The following is a 20,992-nucleotide window of genomic DNA, read 5'->3' as shown; positions in this document are numbered from 1 at the left end:
TGATTCATAAATAGCAATTCATATTGCGCTTACCACGCGCTTTACTAACTTAAACTGTGTATTGTTGCAGTTTCAGAGCACTTGTCCAATTTCATACAATTTCATGCATACACACCGTGTCCCCCAAGATGCCTAGAATTCAACTTTGTTTTAATCTTTTTTCGCATTCGATGATGCTTTTCCGTCAATTGTATGCTCTAACGAAAGGGGGAAAACAGTTTACAACAAACAAAACTTGTAAAAAATAAAATGAAAAACAATACAAGCGAAAAAAAAACAAAAAAACAGTTTGTTGTCTCTCTCTCTCTCTTCAACTCTCCCGCTCGCTCTTTCTAGCCAGCAAACTTACATACTAATACGGGGTATAATAATGGGCCTTTTTTGTATAATCGAGTCGTGTTGGTTGCTCGGCTCTTGTCGTACAGGAAATCGTGTGATGGATAGTGGCGCAGTGCATTTTCTTCAACATTAGACGAGCACGTGTACGATCGTTGCTTCACTTTATCCGGTGAGTGTCAGGAAAAACATCCCCGAACAAAAGGTGGCTCATCACTTTATGAAGAAAACACAAAAGCTCCCCTCCTCGCTTATGCTCTGTCTGCCATTGTATGTCCATGCTCTGGAGCGAATGGAACAGCGCATTTAGGACTCGACGCGCTTCTTGTCCTTTCGCTTTTTCAAGAACGATGGTGTCCTTAAGCCCTTCTTCTTCTTCTTGTCCTTCTTAGGGGATCCATCGGTAGAAATATCCTGCAACTCAGAAAGAAGCCACATTTTTAGAACATCGAAGGTCCATGGCCAGGTTGTTCCAAAACCGAAATAGGTTCCGCTTCCACTACTTACCTCTTTGCTGCTGTGCGAGAAGGTGCTCATATGTGCATCGGATTGTTCGCCATTTTGTACTTGCTCGCCTGAGACGAAAACAGTGGAAAGTGGCAATGAAAAGAGGCGCTCTTGCTTACTTGGGCTAGATACTTTTCGTGTTTAAACGCAGCAAAACAAAAACAAAAAACTTTATGCTAATAGTAAGAAGAATAGTTAAATGTAGAACAGAGAAACTGAATTCAACTCAATCATCCACTGCACCATCATCTGATGAATCGTTCATCTCTAAGGGAATTTTTTCTACCACAGTGTCGACGATATTTCTAAAGGAGTGCGTTAAGTCGTGCAGGTCTCCCTCCATTTTGTAGAACACATTGCACATAGCTTTTATCAAACCAAAGGGTGCAACAACCACACCGCCAGTATTGCGAATCGAATTGCGAGCACTTGCCAAACTATTGTAAGCGATTGGCCTTTCATTACCCAGCACAGAGAACAGATAACTGTATTTCAACCCTCCGACGTTGTTGTTACAGTCTGTAGCACGATATCCGTACAAGTTCTCGACGATGCGACGAACATCTTCATCGTAGGAATCGTTTGACAAGCTACAGGATCTGAACAGCTTCCACTCAATGCCACGGTGAGACAAGCGCCAAATTGGTACAGCCAGCTCATGGGAAAGCTGTGACGCATCATCCCGTTCATTGACGCAATGGAAATGTTGCACGTTGACCATGTCGGTAGCGACGCGGAACCCATTGTAATTGCACGTCCGAAACGTTGGATAAACCGCTCCTAGATCTGGATCCGCGCCACAACGCAGAATGGGGGGTTTAGTTTCGAGAGCATTAATCATTCGCAAACAGCGAAACGTTAATGGAGAAAATAAGAATAAACGTGATTATTATAATTTATCAGTATGGATTTTAAAAACACATAAATGTACCATACCCGAAGTATAGTCACTAACATGAAAAAAGAGTAACAGCACATTGACGACAACTGTGTACCGTTGTCCGGACAATGCAAAAACGTTTACACATGATCCTATACCACCGTAAACATACCGGACGTGCCATTAAAAAAACCCAACACCAACCAACAATTCCTGGCGCACGCAAGTGTTCAAGGTGGTAGCAGATCACCAAATATAGAAGTATTGTATTTACTCACTTACTGCTTCTTGCAATCAGAATCCGCTATAAAAACCTGAAACTAAATGTACTACTAAAGAGGGAACTAAAACACATTCCTCCATTCCATTTCCATTTGGACAAACAAGCAAAACACAAAACATTGCTGGGAAGCATTGATTTTCGGTTCGTACTTACCGTCGCTTAGTACTACCTCTGGCTGGCTTGGTTTGGGCGCTTGCTTAGTTTCTATTCTTAGGACGTGATGTTCTAAAAAACAACCAAATAAGATCATGCACGGTTACGGTCACGTTTAACTGCGCCATCCAGTGTGTTTATCTCGCGGTAGACGAGAGACAAAACATCTTACCTGCCGTTGTGTCTTCCTGTTCCGATTGACTTGGCGGGCTGACGAGCGATGCGCCCTTGGCAGGGCCACTAATCTGCAATGAGCTAAGTGCTTCCGATTCGGAGAAATCTGTATCCGTGCCTGTGGGAAAAACAAAACCAAAACACGTGATGAAGGTCGTTTGTTGTTTGCGTTACGCGAGGTGTGCGCGCGAGCAAATGTCAGGGACGGGAGGGGAATTTGCATGCGTGCATTCGTGCTTACCGTCACCGTGCCGTTTCTTTTCGACCGTCTTTTTGTATTCGTTCAATTCGTCGTCTGTTACGGAATCGAATGGATTTTTTGCGTACGGTGCCTTGTATACGGTGGCGTTGTGCTGATAGCCACGCTGAATAATACCCTTCGAGGCGGCACCCATCAGTACGACGTGGTCACCAGCGGCGGACACGTTTGCATCCTTCATCCGGTTTGCCTCATCCCACGAGACACCCTCGAGAATGTGCGACTGTGGTCCAGCCGATATTTTATCTGCGCGGCGGTTATCTTTAATCTAACGCGGGGGAGAAACAAAAAGAAAGCAGTAGAATGATGAATTGAATTTCTAAGAATTATCCCCCAACGTGGCATGATTCACACCGAACCACTTCGCCCAACTGTCGTTCACTTACCTGTTGTTGAATTCTTTTGAATTCCCTCGGATTAGTGTTGGTCGGAACAAACTGATGCGCATGCTCGATCTTAACCGGCGTCGACGAATGCGTTGGAGAGGGTTCCGCGACCCACTAAATCGCGAGTTCGCCAATCAAACAAATGGAAAGTAGAACAAAGAAGATGAAAGAGATTCAATTAGAACATCAGTTTGGTAAGCTTAGAAGAAACAAAAGGCAGCTTATAATTCACTTTAAAACGCCTTCCAAATAGAATGTCGCCATTATGATGTGTTGGGATGTTAAAAACTGAGTGTTGTTTTGTTTTCAAACATGACATTATGAACCATCTAGATGAGCATGAACGGCCAACATTTCGAACAAATGCAGTTCAACAGTTCAAACACAAAAAAACACCAACTTCAGTTTTGTGACAAACCCACCGGCATTGCATCACACTAGTGGCTAGTGGCTTTTTATTATTAAATTGATTAATATGCTTGACGTTAATGTAACAAACGTTTGTAATTGTAGAGTGTGCCGCGTTGTGTTATCTATGCTCTGACAAATTACACTACACTGCTTGTGCTAAAAAGGCTAACAACAATTCGTGCTGGGGGCCGACACTGGGGCTTTGTATTCGTTCTACACAACTATTTTCGTTAGTTTCCGATTCAGATAAAAACAAGCCATTAGCAATCAATTAAGCTGCACACTAAACCAAAACCACACACACACGGGCCAAAATGTACTGGAGTATTAAATGGGAGCTAATTACGGATCGATTGCATGTAACTATAATATTTTAATAAATATTTGCTTGTATTTTGGAATGTTAGTTGTTATTATCTTTCTTTTTCCTTGCATAACACCTTTCGTTTGCATTACTTGAATTGAAATGGGAATGTTATCAGGCGCTTTCAATTGATATGAAGAATTTAGTTATCGATATACTAGTTTTAAAAACAAAACAAACATTTGAAACATCTTTGGTATGGCTAGACAAAACTACGAAAAACATTGGTCATTTATCGTTCACCAAATTCTACAAATCGAATTTGAATAAAACATGTGCGAATCAATCATCTTCGCTCTTCTTTTTCTATAAATATATATAATTTTGTATCGAGATAATTTGCTAGATTGTAAATTAAAGCCCCGCTACTGGTTAAAAAATGTTACATTTAGTTTGTGCAAAAGAAAGAAAATAAAAACGCAAGATTCCTTTCCAGACCTTTCCGGTAGTGTAAATATAGACCAAACTACGATTTGTTGGTTAGTTGTGTTTGTAAAATGGTTCAGACCAAAAGAATGGAGATATAAAACGTGCGTAAAAAAACAAACAGATTGTCCCACATTAACTGATCGCAAAAAAGACCGAACTGTTGAATCGATCGATCGTATGGTATGACCGTTAGTAGTATTGCTGTGGAATCGTAGGCGTTATATAGGCGAAGGCATTGGTAAATAATTGCTGCTGTGTACCGCGCACATTATTAGCTGCATTAGTTTAGGTTTCCTTCAATTGTTACAATCTCTACCTTGGTAATCTTCTTCGGGTCCGGTGTACCAGTTTCTAGCACTTCCACCTTCTGGTACACGTTCGGCGAATTCAACCAACGGGTGCGATCGCCAACCTTGCGCGGGTCTCCCTTGCGCCAAATGCTGAAATATAGCACAAAAGGTACGGAAATAGATTGCCCAAATCGTATGCACATTCATGCGTTCCGACGGTTCCCAACACTTACCCCTGCTTGAACAGTTCCTCCTCTTCGATTAAATAGCCTAATGATGACACTGCTGGTGGTACCTCGATGTCGTTGCGTGGCTTTGGAATATCGCCCTTGATCAACGGATTGCGGAAGATGTACCCGGTACGGAAGCCGGCATTATCGAGCATTCGCATAAGGGCCTCAAACTCGGAACCACCAACACGCCACTTCGGGGTCTGAAAGTAAAGTAAGAGAATTAGTTTCATAATTAATTTAAAGACACTAGCTGTTATTTGAAAGTTATATAAACATAAAGAAATTATTCAAAATAATTTAATAGCCTATAAATGTTTAACATCTGATCATACTTTCGAAAGTTGTCCTTCTTTATTGTCCGTAGTTTGAGCAGCAGCTGCCTCGTGGCCTTCACCGGACGGTTTGCGGGCAGCATCGTAGATAGCTTTACGTGTTTCCTCCGGAATTAAAATCAAGTTCTCCAATCCAACCGGCAACAGCTTTAGCTGAGCTTCGCAAGCCTGTACCATGTGGGTTACATGGTAGAATGCTTCCTCGATAGTCTCACCACAGCACAATGCTCCATGGTTGGACAGCAGCAACACCTTCGAGACGGGTCCCAGGCTGCGCAATAATTTGTCCTTCTCTTCCGGTTCGTTTAGTGCTGAAGGCGAAAGAAGAAAATGAAACAACAGCCGTAAGAATGGTGATTGGACATACAATAATACAATAATTTTTGGAAAGTAAGATTAGATAACGCGTAAGAATTTGTTTTAAGCTGTGAGCACGCAGCTCGCTTTAGCTACATATGTGCAATATGTGACATTGAACTCGTCAGTAAAAAGCGTCAATGATATGGAAACCTAAATTTTGAGACAATATCTGTCAAGCAATTGAAAAGATACAGAGCGGTGCATTGAAATCAGATTGTATCATGCAGATTAATTTGTTTGGTTCTGTTCGAAACTTTTTATCTGTTGTTATGCAAAACAATCGGTGTAATTATAACTCGAAAATTCTTTAAAAGAACTATTCTTTAATCAAGCGAATAGAAATTGCTTTTAGAGTTAATTGTTTTAGAGTTAATACAATGATCATATACTTTATGTTGACCTCTTAGTTAGTCTGGGGGACTAAACAAATCAACTTCCATCATTCTGGTGGGTTGCTAATAACGAAAAACATGCCTCTTACCTCCGGCATACGTGTGGAAGGCTATTTCTCCCAGGAGGGCAGTGTGCTTCGTGAGCGGTTGTAATCCTTGCTTCAGTGCCGATACGGCGGTTACGGCACTGTAAGCCACATATATTGCACAACGAATATCCGGTCTGGCAGCATGGATTACGGAGTGGAGGGTGAACTCTGTGGAACGAAAAATGCATGGGGACAGAGAGACATTAATTTAAACACGCACACACCAATCGATAAACCCAAGAATCGTTACTCACGACTAGTGTTGATGCCAAAGTTGGTTGTTCCATGTTCGACGATCTGTCCCTGCATGTTCACCTTGTTCAGAGAGGAAGCGGTTATCTCGTGGAACAGCATACCGTACGGGTTGACGAGGAACAGCTCTTGGTCGGCATTCAGGCGGGCCGTAATCTGGCACGCGATACCCTGCGTCCACCCGAACAGATCCATCAGCCGGAAGGTGGCGGTCAGCTTGCAGCGCAGTATCTTTTCACCCTTCTCGTAGCTCATCGACTCCACACCACGGATATCGTTGATCGGTACCACGCAGTTGGAGCTTTTGAAGACGCTACCGATACGGGCGGCCGGCATGCCCATAATATCGGACAGCTGCTGCAGTATCGTCGACGATCCTTCGCGCATCTGCCCATCCACGATTCGTTCCAGTTCCTCGCGGAACAGGCGCGAATTCATGATCGCTTCCACCCGCTTGCGGCGTTCCATTTCTCGCATATCCGCCTCAATGTCGGCCGGGCGCGGCTTGGTGCCCTCCTCCTCGGATACCGTTTCCAGGCCACCATTTGTATGAATCGTTGCCGTCTCGGTTTCGGTTGCCATCCTGCAATGATTTCCCAATATCTATTAGCGATAACATGCAACGAGATACCCCATGTAGCGTTCTCTATCGCTCTGCAGCTCTTTCTTTTCGCGTTTCGTTCACGTTTGATTAAATATTGACATTTACGATCGTGCCTACTTGATTTCTGCACTTGATGATGTTTGAGAAGCGAGGTGTTGGCCCAGCCCTTACCCAGCCCTACAGGTTGAGTCTTTCTGAACTTTTGTGGACACTTTGACCGTCTGCTATACCCTGCCCACTTCTAAACCGTACAGAGCGGTCAACCTCGATTATCTAGCTAGTTTAAACCTAATCTGACACACGGATTGCGAGAATTTAGCAGTGTCGAACACAACAAGTGCAAACGCTACTAACAAACACCAATAATGCTGCGCCGCGCATACAGACCGCTCCATTGTATGTCGGTGGACCGCTCTATACTTGGTAAATATATAGAAATGATGTCATCTCTATCAATCTATGAGCTCTTCGGGTCATTTATGCTCTCGCGTGCGCCTTCCTCCCCACCCCTTGTTTATTGCTGCATTTTTTATGTTCCATTCAATCTCGTCACTCTGCCACACCAGTGAATTGCCAGCACGCACACACACATCCACACATACGCATGCACGCTTCCTCTCAATCTCAATTTTCGCTCCCATCGCACCGATTCTCCACCTCATGACCGCATTCGCCCTAAATGTATATGCTGCCACCAATTCGACTTTTCCTTATCGATGGGGTATGTATAGCATGTGACATATATATTATGCATACATAAATCTATACGCCCGCATGCGTACGTATGGGTGCGCAATAGAGAAAATTTGGAATCCTTAAAACAACGCACACACCGGAGCGCACGCACGTCGCGTATACACACGACTGCGGTGCATAGGAGCTTCGCGTTTTTTCCCCAGCCTGCTCTGCTCTCATCAACCCCCGTCCGACTCCACCGACCCCCTTTTCAACCACTTGCCCACTAGACGGGTCCGATTTGTATTCTTTTTTTTGTACAGCTATAGTTCAGCCTAACTTTTCCTACTCATAATTTTCATCATCATCTCATCTTCTTTTCGATTGACCGCAACGATTATACACACACGCACACACATTGGGGCTTGCGGCTCGCACACAAGCCGTTTCCGAAATTCGGTATGATATCGCACATACAGCGGCACGCCCATCCGCGAGAGAGCGATCCCTGTCAATTTCGATTCACTTTTTTGACCCGTGCCCGCTATTAACCCGAGCCGAAACCTATTTCGCAGTCCGCCCCAAATTGAAGGTACACCGCACACTCGACAATTGCGTTTTTGCGCAAAACGGTACGCAACGACGTGATGTAGTCTTTTTGCCAAATATTATTCACCTGTCTGCACTGTTTCCGTTCCCAAATTTTCGTTCAATTTCGCCTCGGCGTCTCCTTTCTCTGGGCACTAGAAAAATTTTCTGTCGATGAAAGCGTACAACGCGGAGGTTGCTTCATTGCCGAACGCTTTGACAGTTGGGGTGGTAGAAAAAAGAATTCAATACGACAGTATGGGTACACGCGACCAGCACTGTATGTTTAACGCTATGGTTTGTGTCTTGGATGAACCGATAGGTGACGTTACTAAAATTGTAAAATCAAATTGAACTGTTGACAAAACTATTTTCCAATTCAATAAAAATCCTGTTTTTTTTAAACTTCGGATTACTCCAACTCTGGTACATTCCGGAACCATCTCTGGATTAACACACAGAACACAGAGACATTTAGCAAACTATTTTCCAAACATCCGGTACGAATTAAGCGTCCAATCAAGCCAATCCACAGTGGATGTCCTATCACTAGCTGATTGTCGAAAATGTTAAAATGTTCGAACTAGGAACGTAAAATCAGCCTTAATTAGTGGATGGTTCAATACACAAATGTGTCAAGAATTTGACCAAATAGTCCGAAAATGTTTGTTGCATTTACCATTCCAGTGCTCATGAATATTATGAGAGTAAACTCATAATTCCAACGACTCATCTCAAATTCCTCTCCAGATATAACATTACAAAAAATCATGTGTTTTTGATGAAACAAGCCATTGAACAACACAGTTCGCTTTTTAACATTTTTGAAAACACCTTTATTGGTACTTTTAAGCTTGATAATGTGTTACACGACCATTTGCATGCAGCTAAACATTGTTCCTGCTGCTCGTTTTTGCTTGTGTTTCTTCGTCGCCTCCCTACTATAAGGTGTTACCACACGGAGACAACGGGGGTTTTCTTCCTCAAAATACCACAACAGAAAGAGATACCGGAGCTATTAACAACTACGCGGCTATTTGATTAACACCACCGATTCAATACTAGGCACAAAGCATTAAATTTCCAAACGGGCCGTACGTCTAATATGTGTACTCACAAACAATCAAGCCAAACTAATAAAACTTTGAGAATTCATTACAATAAGCGGAAATGGACACATCATAAGCGCATTCCTTTGCTACTGAGGCAATATAATATGTAATAATGCATGATGAACGCAAACCAGTCTTGCCGATTGTTTTCGTAGCCACGTAAGGCAATCTTTTGAGTACGATTTTTTGCAAATATCAAAAGCAAACCATTTGCAACACAAAACGAAAGAAAAATCAATGCATAAGAAAAGAGAGATAAGCGCGCGCTATTCAAAAGATATCAGATTCAACGAGATAGATAGTGGTTCCGCTGGTTTCGGTGTGGTCACTTGCTTCAGTGCTGCCAGCCACCGATTGGCGGAAGCGTTCGAACCCGACTTGAAACGATACGCGTGCCCATGGTTGTAATTTACCAGCTGGAAGAACTCGTCCTGCAGCGGAAGATCCGACTCTTCGGCCGTCCATCCTTCTAGGGGGAATATTTTGGAGGGTTCCTTTTTAAAATTACTTCGTTCGTTGCTGGAAAGATAAGACTAGATTAGTACGAACGAATAGCCATCTATACGCCACCCCACACACATACCCTTTAAAGGTTTTTGGAGGAAAGTAAATCATTGTGTTGGACCATATCAGTACCCAGTACCTTTGCCAGGATGCGACGGTCGGTTTGCGTCCATACTTTAGGACAGTTTTTCGCTTCAAGTAACCTTCGACCAAATTACCGGTCGTGATCGGTTCCAACTCGACCAGCTGCAGTGCTGTAGTCGGGTGTTCCGATTCATGGTCACTGCTTTGACCGCTAACACCGGTTGCACCGATGCTGTTTGCGCGTTTAGCTTCCACATACGAGTCGTCGAGCAAATGTCGCATCTTACTCAAACCATCCACTACCTTCATGTGACGACTGCTCGAAGCGGATGAGGAGCCGCTTGATTGTTCGGAAGATCTTGGATAAAAAATGCTATAGAAAGAAAAAGAAAGGTCATTAGTCATGTTGAGGCTATGCGCTTCAGGAGCGACATACTTTGTCCCTAAGCTGTAGCATTTCCGGTGGCCAGGTATAAACTGCCGTGTGTTTGGTACGCATAGCGTCGAGTCGGGAGAATCTTCGCCCTCTGTCAACGCGATGGAAGTTCTCAGGCTGCGGCTACCGATATCACTGTGGTCCGTTTTTGGTTTTGGTAAACGCATAGTACCCACGGACGCAGTGCCGGACGCGGTTGCACTAGGCTCCAGGTTGAGAGATTTTCTAAAATCACAAAATGTACATGCTAGATCGAGAACGAGATCACATATGGTAACGAGACGCAACCAAGCCTACTTGTATTGATCCTCCTCAAATATGTTCTGAAGCTCGTCAATATACCGCCGGGATTGCAGGTAACGTAGCGTCGGTGGAACTGGACTGATGAACGTATAGTTCGAACTTTGGTAGCTAGACAACACCCGCAACACATTGTTCATTTTGGTTTCGCGCGCATAACTCTCCTCGCCCGATTTGCTAGGGTGCATTAAATCGATGTAGATAATATCCGTCAGAAATATCCCTGAAATGGCAACCGGAACACACATTAACCCCATCCCCTTATGACATCAAGCTTCCGAACGTACCTAGGTATGGTATACCCGGTAGTTTGAATTGATTTAAACATTTGCGCAATGCCGCCCAATTATCGCTTTCGTCAAATAAAACGCTCAACCGATCCAGCTGTTGCTGATCTTTGCGGGCCACCAGCAGCCAGCTTTCCTTCAGCCGATGCACGCTCGCACTTTTGAGTGCAGATATGACGGCAAATAGAGAATGAAGATTGTTGATGTCATGTAATTTCTTTGCCACCTTGAAAGGAAACAAAAATGTACAGATACACCTGGATTGCATTATGCAAGACGCGACGACCTTGTGCATTAACTACCTTAATAAAATGGCTAATGATCTCGGCCCGATCCTTCGGACTGACGCCGTTGAGTATTTCCTGTACAGTCCAAAACGTCGTATGGTTGAAGCGTTTGGTGAACCCCACCACATTGGGCGCTAGAGTATGTTTGTTTTTCTTCGTCCAGCCGCAGCCGGTCAGCTCCTCCGGTTGTATTGCATTAAAAATGGGAAAATCCAACAGCGTTATCTGGGCGGCCAGCTCGGCCGGTGATACCTGCTGACAGCTGAATACAATCGACCCCACGTCGCTGATCGTTGTATTCGGTGGTAAGCTGTACGATTTTTTCGAATAGCTATGCCATGGCCTATGACGGAAAAACAAAAAAAAAAAAGGAACAATACAATCAATGCCATCAACGTTCGGTTTGTGCTGAACACTCGGGAACATTACCTAAATGACGACGTTGCCGTACATCCATCGTTGAGACTTTCGATCGAACCTGCAGTTGCTTTATGGCACAAATGTTTATCGTCCAGCGGCTGTCGATCGCGCTGGCGTTCGGGTTTGCGTTTGCCGTCCTCGATCAATGGCGCATCGATGCTGCCGTCGAGCGCTTTTTCCACATGCTGTTGCGAAACGTTCCCAGAGGAGGAGGTGGAGAATCGCTCATATCCATCATCACCATCGCCATCGTACGATTCGTTGTGGCCGCCTGTTGACGACAAGCTTCGGCCAGTTTTCGTCTCGCGACCTACCCTGCTTTTGCACGTTTGTCTATCGGCAAGCTCGCGCGGTATTTCCGAGTAGCGCATCATTCGACAACGGACGCCTGCAGCACGCAAATTTGCATCGTATTTTTGTCGGATTATTGCGAGTAGCTATTTTTTCCCCAGCGATATCTACGATTGACGATAAATTAATGTGTTGTTGTTATTTGATCGTTCTGCTGAAATGTCACTCACGAAAGGAATTATCTGCGCGTGCTGAGGGGTTTTAGTGCAGTTATGAATTCGAATCGAACAAATAAGCCCAATAAAGAGATCATATTTGCTGATGCAAATGCCGGAAAACTTAAAATGGTGTATAACAAGAACAAACTTACATCTTATGTGCAGAATACTCGTTGAAAAGTTGTAAATTTATTTATGTCTATTCCACGACTAACCACTATAAACAAGGCAGCTTGTTTCTACATGTACACACCTTGACATCGAGGTGTACAATCTTAAGCCATCTCGAAACGTTCGTGTGCACAACCGAAACGGAGTTGAGCAATCTCTGACGCATGCTTTTATACGAAAGTTGATGCTGACTGCATATCCAATTTTGTCGTGCGTATATTGGCCATACCACCTCAAGTCAATGCTTTACCAGTTTGGTATTTCATTGTTATTTGCTAATATTTATAACATATGGCCCCTAGGTGCCAGTCTCAATGCAATAAGAGATAGAAGAGCTTGGTGCTCAAACTTGCGGAATAAGGAAGGCAAAGAAAGTTGGATGTGGGACCTGATCTTGGATCAGGAGCAATGATGAATGGATCTGTAAAAACTGATTTGTTTGCTGTAAAAATAATGTAACTACAAAATTTGACACGGCGTGCTAAGGGACTGGTCACAGTTCTGCCGCATGCCTTTGTATGGCATTTGACACCAATGAGAGCTGCTGCCGTCCGCCAATATCCAACAAGTTTGATCTGGCAGATGCGGATGCGGCAAAGCATTGACCAGTCCCTAAGCAAAGCGCCTCAATAGTTTTCATTCTTAATGTGAACGATGTGTTCGATGTGAATCGCATGCGGCGAAATCGCACAGCCTGTGCCTGTGCCCTTATGAAGATTATTACCTTAACACGCGTGTAGAAGCAATCATCAAAGTGTTATTTTCATTTATCATGTTTCATGAAACCGAATAGTTTATGATTATATTGTAAACCATAAAAAATCATTTCCTATCGTTTGCTTTCTCCGAATCGCTGCCTGTTTCGTCTGTTGGGGATTTTCTAAATCAAGATAAAGACACACCTGGGGTATGAGTACAACTCGCTAACCATCGACATATAAACACGTCAGTTATATTGTCACCTGGTGCTGTGCTACGGTTCATTCGGTCGTCGACGAATGGGGGTTTCGTCGAAAATGACCCCGATTTTCTTTCATCGAACTAAGCAGTGCGTTCTTCCTGACGAAACTTCTGGCTAGTGATTGCAGCGAAAAAGCAAACCTCCCGTACGACGGGAATCGTCGAAGTAATAATCTCACGTACGCCACTTTGGCCCGTCCACGGAAGGCAAACGCGACGAATACGGTTTTTGCTCCGACACGGGAAAATCGTTCATGCGGGAATTCACCTCAGTGTGCAGTGTGTGTTTTTCGATTCGCATGGAGTTTTTGTGTGATTTGGTCATAATGATAAAAAAACGATAAATCTCTCGATACTGTGTATGTACGACGGTTCGTTCTGTGAAGTGAAAATCTATCCACTACATTATCGCAGCATTCGGGCATCGGTTTTGCTTGCTTGAACCCGTCTCGCGGTCGGTCGGTCGATGTGAATTACGAATTACGCCAAGTGCAAACAAAAAAGTGAACAAGCCGCCAGGCAGGCAGACCAACCAACCAGCAGCACCCCGTTTTTCATCGTTCACGTTTGCCTCCCGCAATTGTCGTCAAATATGCTACCGATGTGTGTAAATGTTTTCCCGTGAAGTGCTCGCCTAGAACCCGCTTAGGAAAAGGGGGAAAAAGCGACGAAAAAAAGCAGGAAAAATATGTTCGCTTCGTGTCCTTGGATGAAGAAAAATCCGCCTATAGCAATTGGATATCAGACTCAGTGTTGAAGGAAATCAGTTCCATTACACCATCTTTTTTTTTCTTCCTCGTTGCCCCGTTCAATTGTTCTGCTGGCACCGTGAAGCTATGGTAGCATTTGAGAACGATGAAAAATAAATCTAAAAACTCTTTGACGAACGGAAGTGGCAGTAGCAGTGGGAACAGTAGCAGCAGCAGCAGCAGCAGTGGCAGTGGTAGTGATAATTACGCCAACGGCACCACCTATGGGTCCTCCGGAGCAACGATGACGGGTGCGACAGGGGGAGGCCCGGGGTCGAACAGTGCCTCCGCTGGGACGGTCAATGGAGGCGGCAGACATGCTCAGTCTTCGTCGGGCCTGAGTGCTGGAAATTCACCGAGCCGTGGTTCCATTGCGACCGCCGATGCCGGAGCATCATCCGGGCCGGGGGTTGCTGATTGTGCGGATGAGCAGCAAGAGCAGCAACCGATGAACTATCACAACCATAATGCTCATCACGGTAATCGCAACCATTTGTATCAGCAACAAAAGCAGCAGGGTGGCAACCGGCCGCATATATCGCTCGACAAGTGCGATGACTTTCAGTTCAGCGTTCCACCGGAAGCACCAGTTTTCGAACCGTCGGAGGAAGATTTCAAAAATCCGCTCGTCTACATCAACAAAATACGCCCGACGGCGGAAAAGTATGGGATCTGCAAAATACGACCGCCGAGCGTGAGTGTACTCAATTATTAAACTTTGTCCGTGCTCGTCTTTTTTGCCTCGTTGTTTTGTATCCTTTATTTAATCTATAAAAATGTTTGCCACGCAAACAAACTCTGATAATTTTACCGTGTACCGAAAAACAGGAAGGAAGCACCTTGTAAAGGCAGCTTCGTTGCTAGGAAACTGAGTGCAAAGCTTATTTAAGGGAAAAAAAAACTAAGCAAAAGCAAAAGAAAACTATTTCATATAATAACAATTCTTTTCTTATCGATTTATCCTTTTTCCCGGTGGATGACGACGTGTACCCTCAAACACCTCAAACCATGCAACAGTCCTGGCAGCCTCCGTTCACCGTGGATGTGGAAAAGCTGACCTTTACGCCACGCATTCAGCGGCTGAATGAATTGGAAGCGGAAACACGCATCAAGCTGAACTTTCTCGATCAAATAGCCAAATTTTGCGAGCTGCAAGGAACGACGCTGAAGATACCGATGGTCGAACGGAAACCGCTCGATCTGTACACGCTGCACAAGATCGTCAATCAGGAGGGTGGTTTGGAGGTGGTGACGAAGGAACGCAAATGGTCGAAGGTGGCGTGCCGTATGGGTTATCAGCAGGGCAAAAGTGTCGGCTCAAATCTACGCATCCACTACGACCGGTTGCTTTATCCGTTCGATGTGTATCGTTCGGGAAAGGTGGTGGATTTGGCCAACATTGATCCGGAACCGTCGGAAGATTGTGAGTATGAGCCGCACTGCATCGAGTCGCGCCAGCAGGTGCAACCACCGATGACGGCTGCCCGGCGTTCGCAACGTTTTGCCCAGCAGCAGAGCAACAGCAAACCACCCTCGACGGCCGGGAGCAGTGCAGGCGGCAGTGTGCGTGGCTCATCGGATGAGATGTCACCGAGCAAGAAGGAACTGCGGCACAGAAGTATGTTGGAGTTTGCGAGCAAACTGGCGGCTGCGGCACGCGAGCAGGCGGCCAGCAATGGCAGTGTGGCGAAGGAGGAAAAGGGGGCGGTGGGTGGAACGCATGGGTACGATCCGATGGCAAAGTATATCTGTCACATGTGCAATCGGGGCGATGTCGAGGAATCGATGCTGCTGTGCGATGGGTGTGATGCATCGTACCATACGTTCTGCCTGATGCCACCGTTGCAGGACATTCCGAAGGGTGATTGGCGATGCCCGAAGTGTATTGTCGAGGAAAACTCGAAGCCGGTGGAAGCGTTCGGGTTCGAGCAGGCGCAACGCGAGTACACGCTGCAGCAGTTCGGCGAGATGGCGGATCAGTTCAAGTCGAACTACTTTAACATGCCGGTCCATCTCGTACCGACCGAGCTGGTGGAGAAGGAATTTTGGCGCATCGTGTCATCGATCGACGAGGACGTGACGGTCGAGTATGGGGCCGATCTGCACACGATGGATCACGGCAGCGGGTTCCCGACCAAAGCGTCACCGTATCTCACGTCGAACGATCAGGAGTATGCGGAATCGAGCTGGAACCTCAACAACTTGCCAGTGTTGGACGAATCCATCCTTGGCCACATTAACGCCGACATCAGCGGCATGAAGGTGCCGTGGATGTATGTCGGCATGTGTTTTGCTACGTTTTGCTGGCACAATGAGGACCATTGGAGCTACTCGATCAACTATCTGCACTGGGGCGAACCGAAAACGTGGTACGGTGTGCCGGGTAGTCGGGCGGAGGATTTCGAGCTGGCGATGAAATCGGCCGCACCGGAGCTGTTCCATTCGCAGCCGGATTTGCTGCACCAGCTGGTGACGATCATGAATCCGAACATACTGATGAACGCGGACGTGCCCGTCTACCGGACGGATCAGCACGCGGGCGAATTTGTCGTAACATTCCCGCGCGCGTACCATGCCGGTTTTAACCAGGGATATAATTTTGCCGAGGCGGTTAACTTTGCACCAGCGGACTGGATGAAGATGGGCCGGGAATGCGTCAACCACTATTCGAAGTTGCGCCGGTACTGTGTGTTTTCGCACGACGAGCTCGTGTGCAAGATGGCGCTCGAGCCGGACAGGCTAAATTTGGGTATTGCAACGGCGTGCTATATCGATATGGCGGAAATGGTCGATACGGAGAAAAAGCTGCGAAAGAATCTTCTCGAGTGGGTAAGTCACAAAAATGTTGCTTTACATTTGGATGCTTTTATGTTTTTTTTGAAATGCTTTTTACACTTCTATCATCTTTTGTCTTTAACTTCGATAGGGTGTTTCCAACGCTGAGCGAGAAGCATTTGAGCTGTTGACGGATGACGCCAGGCAGTGTGAAATCTGCAAAACCACTTGCTTCCTGTCGGCTGTCAATTGTAAATGTACCAAGAACCTGGCCTGCCTGCGCCACTTTGCCGAGCTATGCGAATGTCCCCCGGAAAACCATACCCTCAAGTACCGGTACACGCTGGACGAGCTGCCGCTGATGGTGCAAAAGTTGAAAGTGAAGGCCGAATCGTTCGAGAAGTGGTTGTTCCGGGTGCGCGACGTGCTGGATCCGTCGGTGGCGAGCAGCATCACGCTGGAGGAGCTGCAAAGCATTGCGCACGAAGCAGAAAGCCAAAAGTTCCCAAACAGTGTAATACTGGAGCGGTTGAACCTGTCCATACTGGAGGCCCAGAAGTGCATTACGGTCATACAGCAGCTTGATATTAATAAAATACGTACCCGAACACGCAACTCGCTCGAGTGCGCCAAGTACAAGCTGTCGATGGATGAGTTGGAGCTGTTTATCAATGAAATCAACAATCTGCGGTGCGTTATACGGGAGGGCGATAGTGTGCGGGAGTTGCAGCGCATCGGACAGGAATGGCTGCGGCAGGCGGATAAAGCGTTGAAGCAGCGGTTCAAGGACACCAATGTGCAGCAGCTTAATCAGCTGGTCGAGGACGGGAATGCGCTGTGTATCGAGCTGCCGCAGATAACGGAGCTGAAGGATCGGTTGACGCAGTACAAATGGTACCGGGAGGTGCGAACGTTGCGCGAAAACACGGTCGATCGGCTATCGCTGGAGGAAATCAAGAAGCTCATTAACGAAGGTATGCGAATATTACCGCACACAGTATTAGAGAAGGAGCTGTCCCAGTTGCACGGCATTATGCTGCAGGTATGTAATGTAAAATGCTATAAAATACTATAAAATGCACGCTTAATCATTCATTCTTTTCTCTGCTTTTGACAGATCGTTGATTGGGAGCAGTCCGCTAATCAGTGCTTCAAGACGGAAACACAACACAAGATCAGCGAGATCGATAGTTTGCTGGAGCGGGCGCAAAACATCGAAGCATTTCTACCACTTGCCGGTCAGCTGAAGGATGTGCTGCATAAATCGAAGGAATGGTTGCACGCGATCGAAACGCTTGAGAGTAGCAAAAATTACAACTTTTTCCACACACTCCAAAATTTGGCGAATCGCGCCAAGTTGCTACCGGTAGAGATGGAGAGCAAATTGCTGTGTGAAACCATTTTCGGTACAACGACCGCCGGTGGTGGTTGTTACAATCGCAACGGCGGCCAAATGTTGCTGTTCAACTCGCGTGGTTTCATCGGTGCTAGCAGTGATGAATGGCGCAGTAAAACGGCTTCATCGCCTTCGACGTCGCTGAAGCGGAAACGGAACGGATCAATCTCGAACCTGGACGATCCGGTCATTCCTACCAGAGGGTTGGAAACGATTATGAAAAAACTTAAAGAAGATGGCAGCATCGGGGAACACGATAAGCGATTGTTGCGGGCAAAGTTGTTGTTGGACTGGAACGAAACGGACGGTGCGATTGGAAGCAGTAGTGACAAACACATGGTTGGCGGCTACGACAGTGTGCAGCCGCAGCAGCAGCAACAGCAGCAACATCGTCTAAGCAGCAACGGTTGCGACGTAGTGTATCATTGCGCCAAATGCTACGAGATGGTGGCCAAAGCAAACGTGCTGCGAAAATATCGCCACAAGCAGCATCACCATCATTGCCGGCACCATGAACGGCACAGTAGGGTGGCCTTGAAGCAGGAGCAGAATCAGCAGCAACAAACTACTACTAGTACTACTACCACTACTACTAACACAACTAATCTGTCGGCCATGGAGCAATTGTTGCAGATCAAAACATTGTCGGAAGATGATTTTGTTGTTGACAAAGGAACAAACGAAAGGGCAACGGTGGAGACAGACGTCGGAAGCAGTTTTGATGATTTTTCGTTCAAATTTGGCGAGCATGACGATGGGGACGACGAGCCAGATGACGAAGAGGCGGCGGATGAGGTGAAAGCAGAGGATGAGGACGACGATGAGGAGGAGGGTGAGGCTGCCGGTGCCGGACAGCTGGGAAGGAATGGGTGCCATGGTTGTAAACCACCGGACGAATCGGGCATACTGAAACCATTGCTCGCAAGCGGCAGGATAAAGGCGGAACCGTTAGACATTTCCCCGGAACGCATCAATGTGAAGGAAGAGGCTCCAATGCGTTACGGTTCTAAAGGTGTCGCACCGACAACACTCTGTCTAGAGAGCACTAGTCAAGCAGTGGAAGCACTATCGGCAAATGGGAGCCGAAGTTCCAACGGAGCCAACGGTCCTTCTCAACAGCCCGACAGACAGCGACAAGAACAACACCAACAGAGTAATGTAGAAAGCTTATGATGAAGCACCACACATCGGTACATGAACGAACGGTCTTAAAAATAAGCGAGACACGGCCGCGGTGTTGTTGGAAGTGAGCGTAGGGGCTGGACTGGACTGAATTTTTCATATACTAACTACAGTATATTCCCGCGGAGAATTGACAGTTTGTTTCGCAACAAATGCGCGATGGAGTTGAAGGGTGTAAAAAGAAATAGGTAAAGGCCCACCTGCTGACTTCTTATCATCCTTTGTATGATGGAGGTCAAATTAAATGAACAAAAAAAGAAATGGATGATGTGAGACGATGGGTGTGCGAGAGCAAAAGGGAGTATTGCTTAAATTATTAGGCGCTAGGCTCCTTTTTCGTTAGTTGATAAGTTTTTGGAAGCAGAATTGTCCCTAGTTGATACGATCGCATCATAGTGCCGTGCAAGGTAAAATACTTGAAGGAAAAAAATCCAAACGTTTCGTACGTGTTTTGCACTTCTGCTTGTATAGCTCCCCTCACCTGTGCAGAAGATGTGTTAGTTGGTAGAAAAGCTAGAAATGTGAGTAGTGGTAGCAACAACAACAAAAAAAGGTACCTAGAGTTTGGCAATGTAGTCCACATCGACACATCCTTACGATCTTTTCTTACACATGTTCGTTTGTTCTTCTGTTGCTTCGCGTGCAGCACATTGAGCATTACAATAGCTCTTGTATCGGGGAGAGGATGAGATCGATAGTGGCTTGACACACGCACTGGTAATGCATTCAACCGTATGTATGTAGGAGCCTGCTACTGTCGGCCGTCATACTTCGGTGCAAGATGCTGGCACATGTATTTGCGCGTTGTCCCGATTGCTTGCGGAAGAATCATATGTGATGATGCGTGTTTCCAATAGGCACACATTTTAAATACCCAGCCTAGTTACAATAGGTTTGTTTTAATACTTTGTGCATTAGCGTGTGGCGACAACGACGACGGCGACTCCTCTGCGAGGGATAGTGTTAATAATGCAGAACCTGGTCTAATAGGTAATGCGTACTTTTAAAAATGTACCATATGAAGAATGTTTCGCGAGACCATCCAGTTCCAGATATCATGTTTGTGCAATTTGGGTTCGAAATAGACAACACACACACACACATACACAGTGGGCATAGTTTGAATAAGTAAGAATTCATTCACAATTCTTGTTTTGCTATGGTATGGTAAACCTAACGCATCCCGGTTTCTGCGCAAACAGGGGTGGTGTAGATCTCTATGATAAGGCTTCACATGGCTAACAGTCTCACAGGACTTGGGGGAAATGAAAACTTTCTGACGCAGCACGTTCTGCCCATTCATAAAACCACACGCATCACGCACCTCTACTGCACCTTTGGACCAGACCGTAAGGGTTAGAATTATTTTGTGTGCGTTGCTGTGAACAATGTGGTAGGAAACAGGAAATCATCCCCAATATTAAATTATGCAGCTCTGTTTCGTTTTAGTAATAAAGAATACAAAAAAATCAAGATTATCCGTAAAACAGTGTGTTAAATATTGGGTTTTGTATCACTTATCACAAGGCTCTTCAGTGCTAAATCCTACGTTTCTATATTGCACCACTTACGGCAGAATATTACGGATCCGTCGCACCTAAAGTTCCTCATACCTCAATTCCACTTTGTAACGTAGATTACACATTCTCAATATGGGAGATATACAGTGTGGGAGAGCCTCACATATTAACGTAACATGAGCCTCTCGGCTAAAGCGATCGTCGTTTTAAGATCACGACGCTTTGACTCAGCTTCAGGTTGACTTTGGTCTTTCCCTCGCGGAGACGAACCTGATCTCTACTCTGGTCGTTTCCCAGAAGTTA

At 45.7% G+C, this 20,992-nt stretch overlaps 3 protein-coding genes across 3 annotated transcripts; 1 reads left to right on the top strand and 2 right to left on the bottom strand.

Annotated features, from left to right (window-relative positions):
• Positions 1-642: 642 nt before the first annotated feature.
• On the bottom strand, positions 643-7,900 carry LOC128715207 (protein hu-li tai shao). The gene is made up of 12 exons (XM_053810089.1): positions 7,887-7,900; positions 6,133-6,713; positions 5,879-6,046; positions 5,038-5,348; positions 4,706-4,905; positions 4,499-4,622; positions 2,979-3,092; positions 2,575-2,860; positions 2,332-2,451; positions 2,160-2,231; positions 844-911; positions 643-756 (listed from the first exon to the last, which is right to left on the bottom strand). Exons 1-12 carry the CDS (start codon positions 7,898-7,900, stop codon positions 643-645), a joined length of 2,172 nt encoding a protein of 723 aa, XP_053666064.1.
• A 1,475-nt stretch (positions 7,901-9,375) lies between these two features.
• LOC128713387 (ras-specific guanine nucleotide-releasing factor RalGPS1) lies at positions 9,376-11,801 on the bottom strand. Its single transcript, XM_053808245.1, has 7 exons — positions 11,437-11,801; positions 11,023-11,350; positions 10,721-10,946; positions 10,431-10,656; positions 10,134-10,358; positions 9,693-10,070; positions 9,376-9,628 (listed from the first exon to the last, which is right to left on the bottom strand). Exons 1-7 carry the CDS (start codon positions 11,799-11,801, stop codon positions 9,376-9,378), a joined length of 2,001 nt encoding a protein of 666 aa, XP_053664220.1.
• Positions 11,802-13,922: 2,121 nt separating this feature from the next.
• LOC128713730 (lysine-specific demethylase lid) lies at positions 13,923-19,160 on the top strand. Its single transcript, XM_053808596.1, has 4 exons — positions 13,923-14,510; positions 14,834-16,645; positions 16,743-17,633; positions 17,709-19,160. Exons 1-4 carry the CDS (start codon positions 13,923-13,925, stop codon positions 19,158-19,160), a joined length of 4,743 nt encoding a protein of 1,580 aa, XP_053664571.1.
• The last annotated feature ends 1,832 nt before the right edge of the window (positions 19,161-20,992 follow it).

This window comes from Anopheles marshallii, chromosome 3 (genome assembly GCF_943734725.1).
Source record: "Anopheles marshallii chromosome 3, idAnoMarsDA_429_01, whole genome shotgun sequence".
Lineage (NCBI taxonomy): Eukaryota > Metazoa > Arthropoda > Insecta > Diptera > Culicidae > Anopheles > Anopheles marshallii.
The sequence above is the reverse complement of the archived record's forward strand: the minus strand, read 5'-3'. Positions and strand labels throughout refer to the sequence as shown.

What these genes read in the sequence shown, in the direction of transcription:
- LOC128713730 (XM_053808596.1), top strand. Translation starts at nt 13,923, where the DNA reads ATGAAAAATAAATCTAAAAACTCTTTGACGAACGGAAGTGGCAGTAGC. An exon ending in GCAAAATACGACCGCCGAGC is followed by an intron (nt 14,511 to 14,833) that starts GTGAGTGTACTC and finishes ACCATGCAACAG; the next exon opens with TCCTGGCAGCCTCCGTTCAC. An exon ending in TGCACGGCATTATGCTGCAG is followed by an intron (nt 17,634 to 17,708) that starts GTATGTAATGTA and finishes TGCTTTTGACAG; the next exon opens with ATCGTTGATTGGGAGCAGTC.
- LOC128713387 (XM_053808245.1), bottom strand. Translation starts at nt 11,801, where the DNA reads ATGATGCGCTACTCGGAAATACCGCGCGAGCTTGCCGATAGACAAACG. An exon ending in TCATTAGCCATTTTATTAAG is followed by an intron (nt 10,947 to 11,022) that starts GTAGTTAATGCA and finishes TTTCCTTTCAAG; the next exon opens with GTGGCAAAGAAATTACATGA. An exon ending in TGCTACAGCTTAGGGACAAA is followed by an intron (nt 10,071 to 10,133) that starts GTATGTCGCTCC and finishes TTCTTTCTATAG; the next exon opens with CATTTTTTATCCAAGATCTT.
- LOC128715207 (XM_053810089.1), bottom strand. An exon ending in GAGGAACTGTTCAAGCAGGG is followed by an intron (nt 4,623 to 4,705) that starts GTAAGTGTTGGG and finishes GCTATATTTCAG; the next exon opens with CATTTGGCGCAAGGGAGACC. An exon ending in AGAGGTAGTACTAAGCGACG is followed by an intron (nt 912 to 2,159) that starts GTAAGTACGAAC and finishes TTTTCGTCTCAG; the next exon opens with GCGAGCAAGTACAAAATGGC.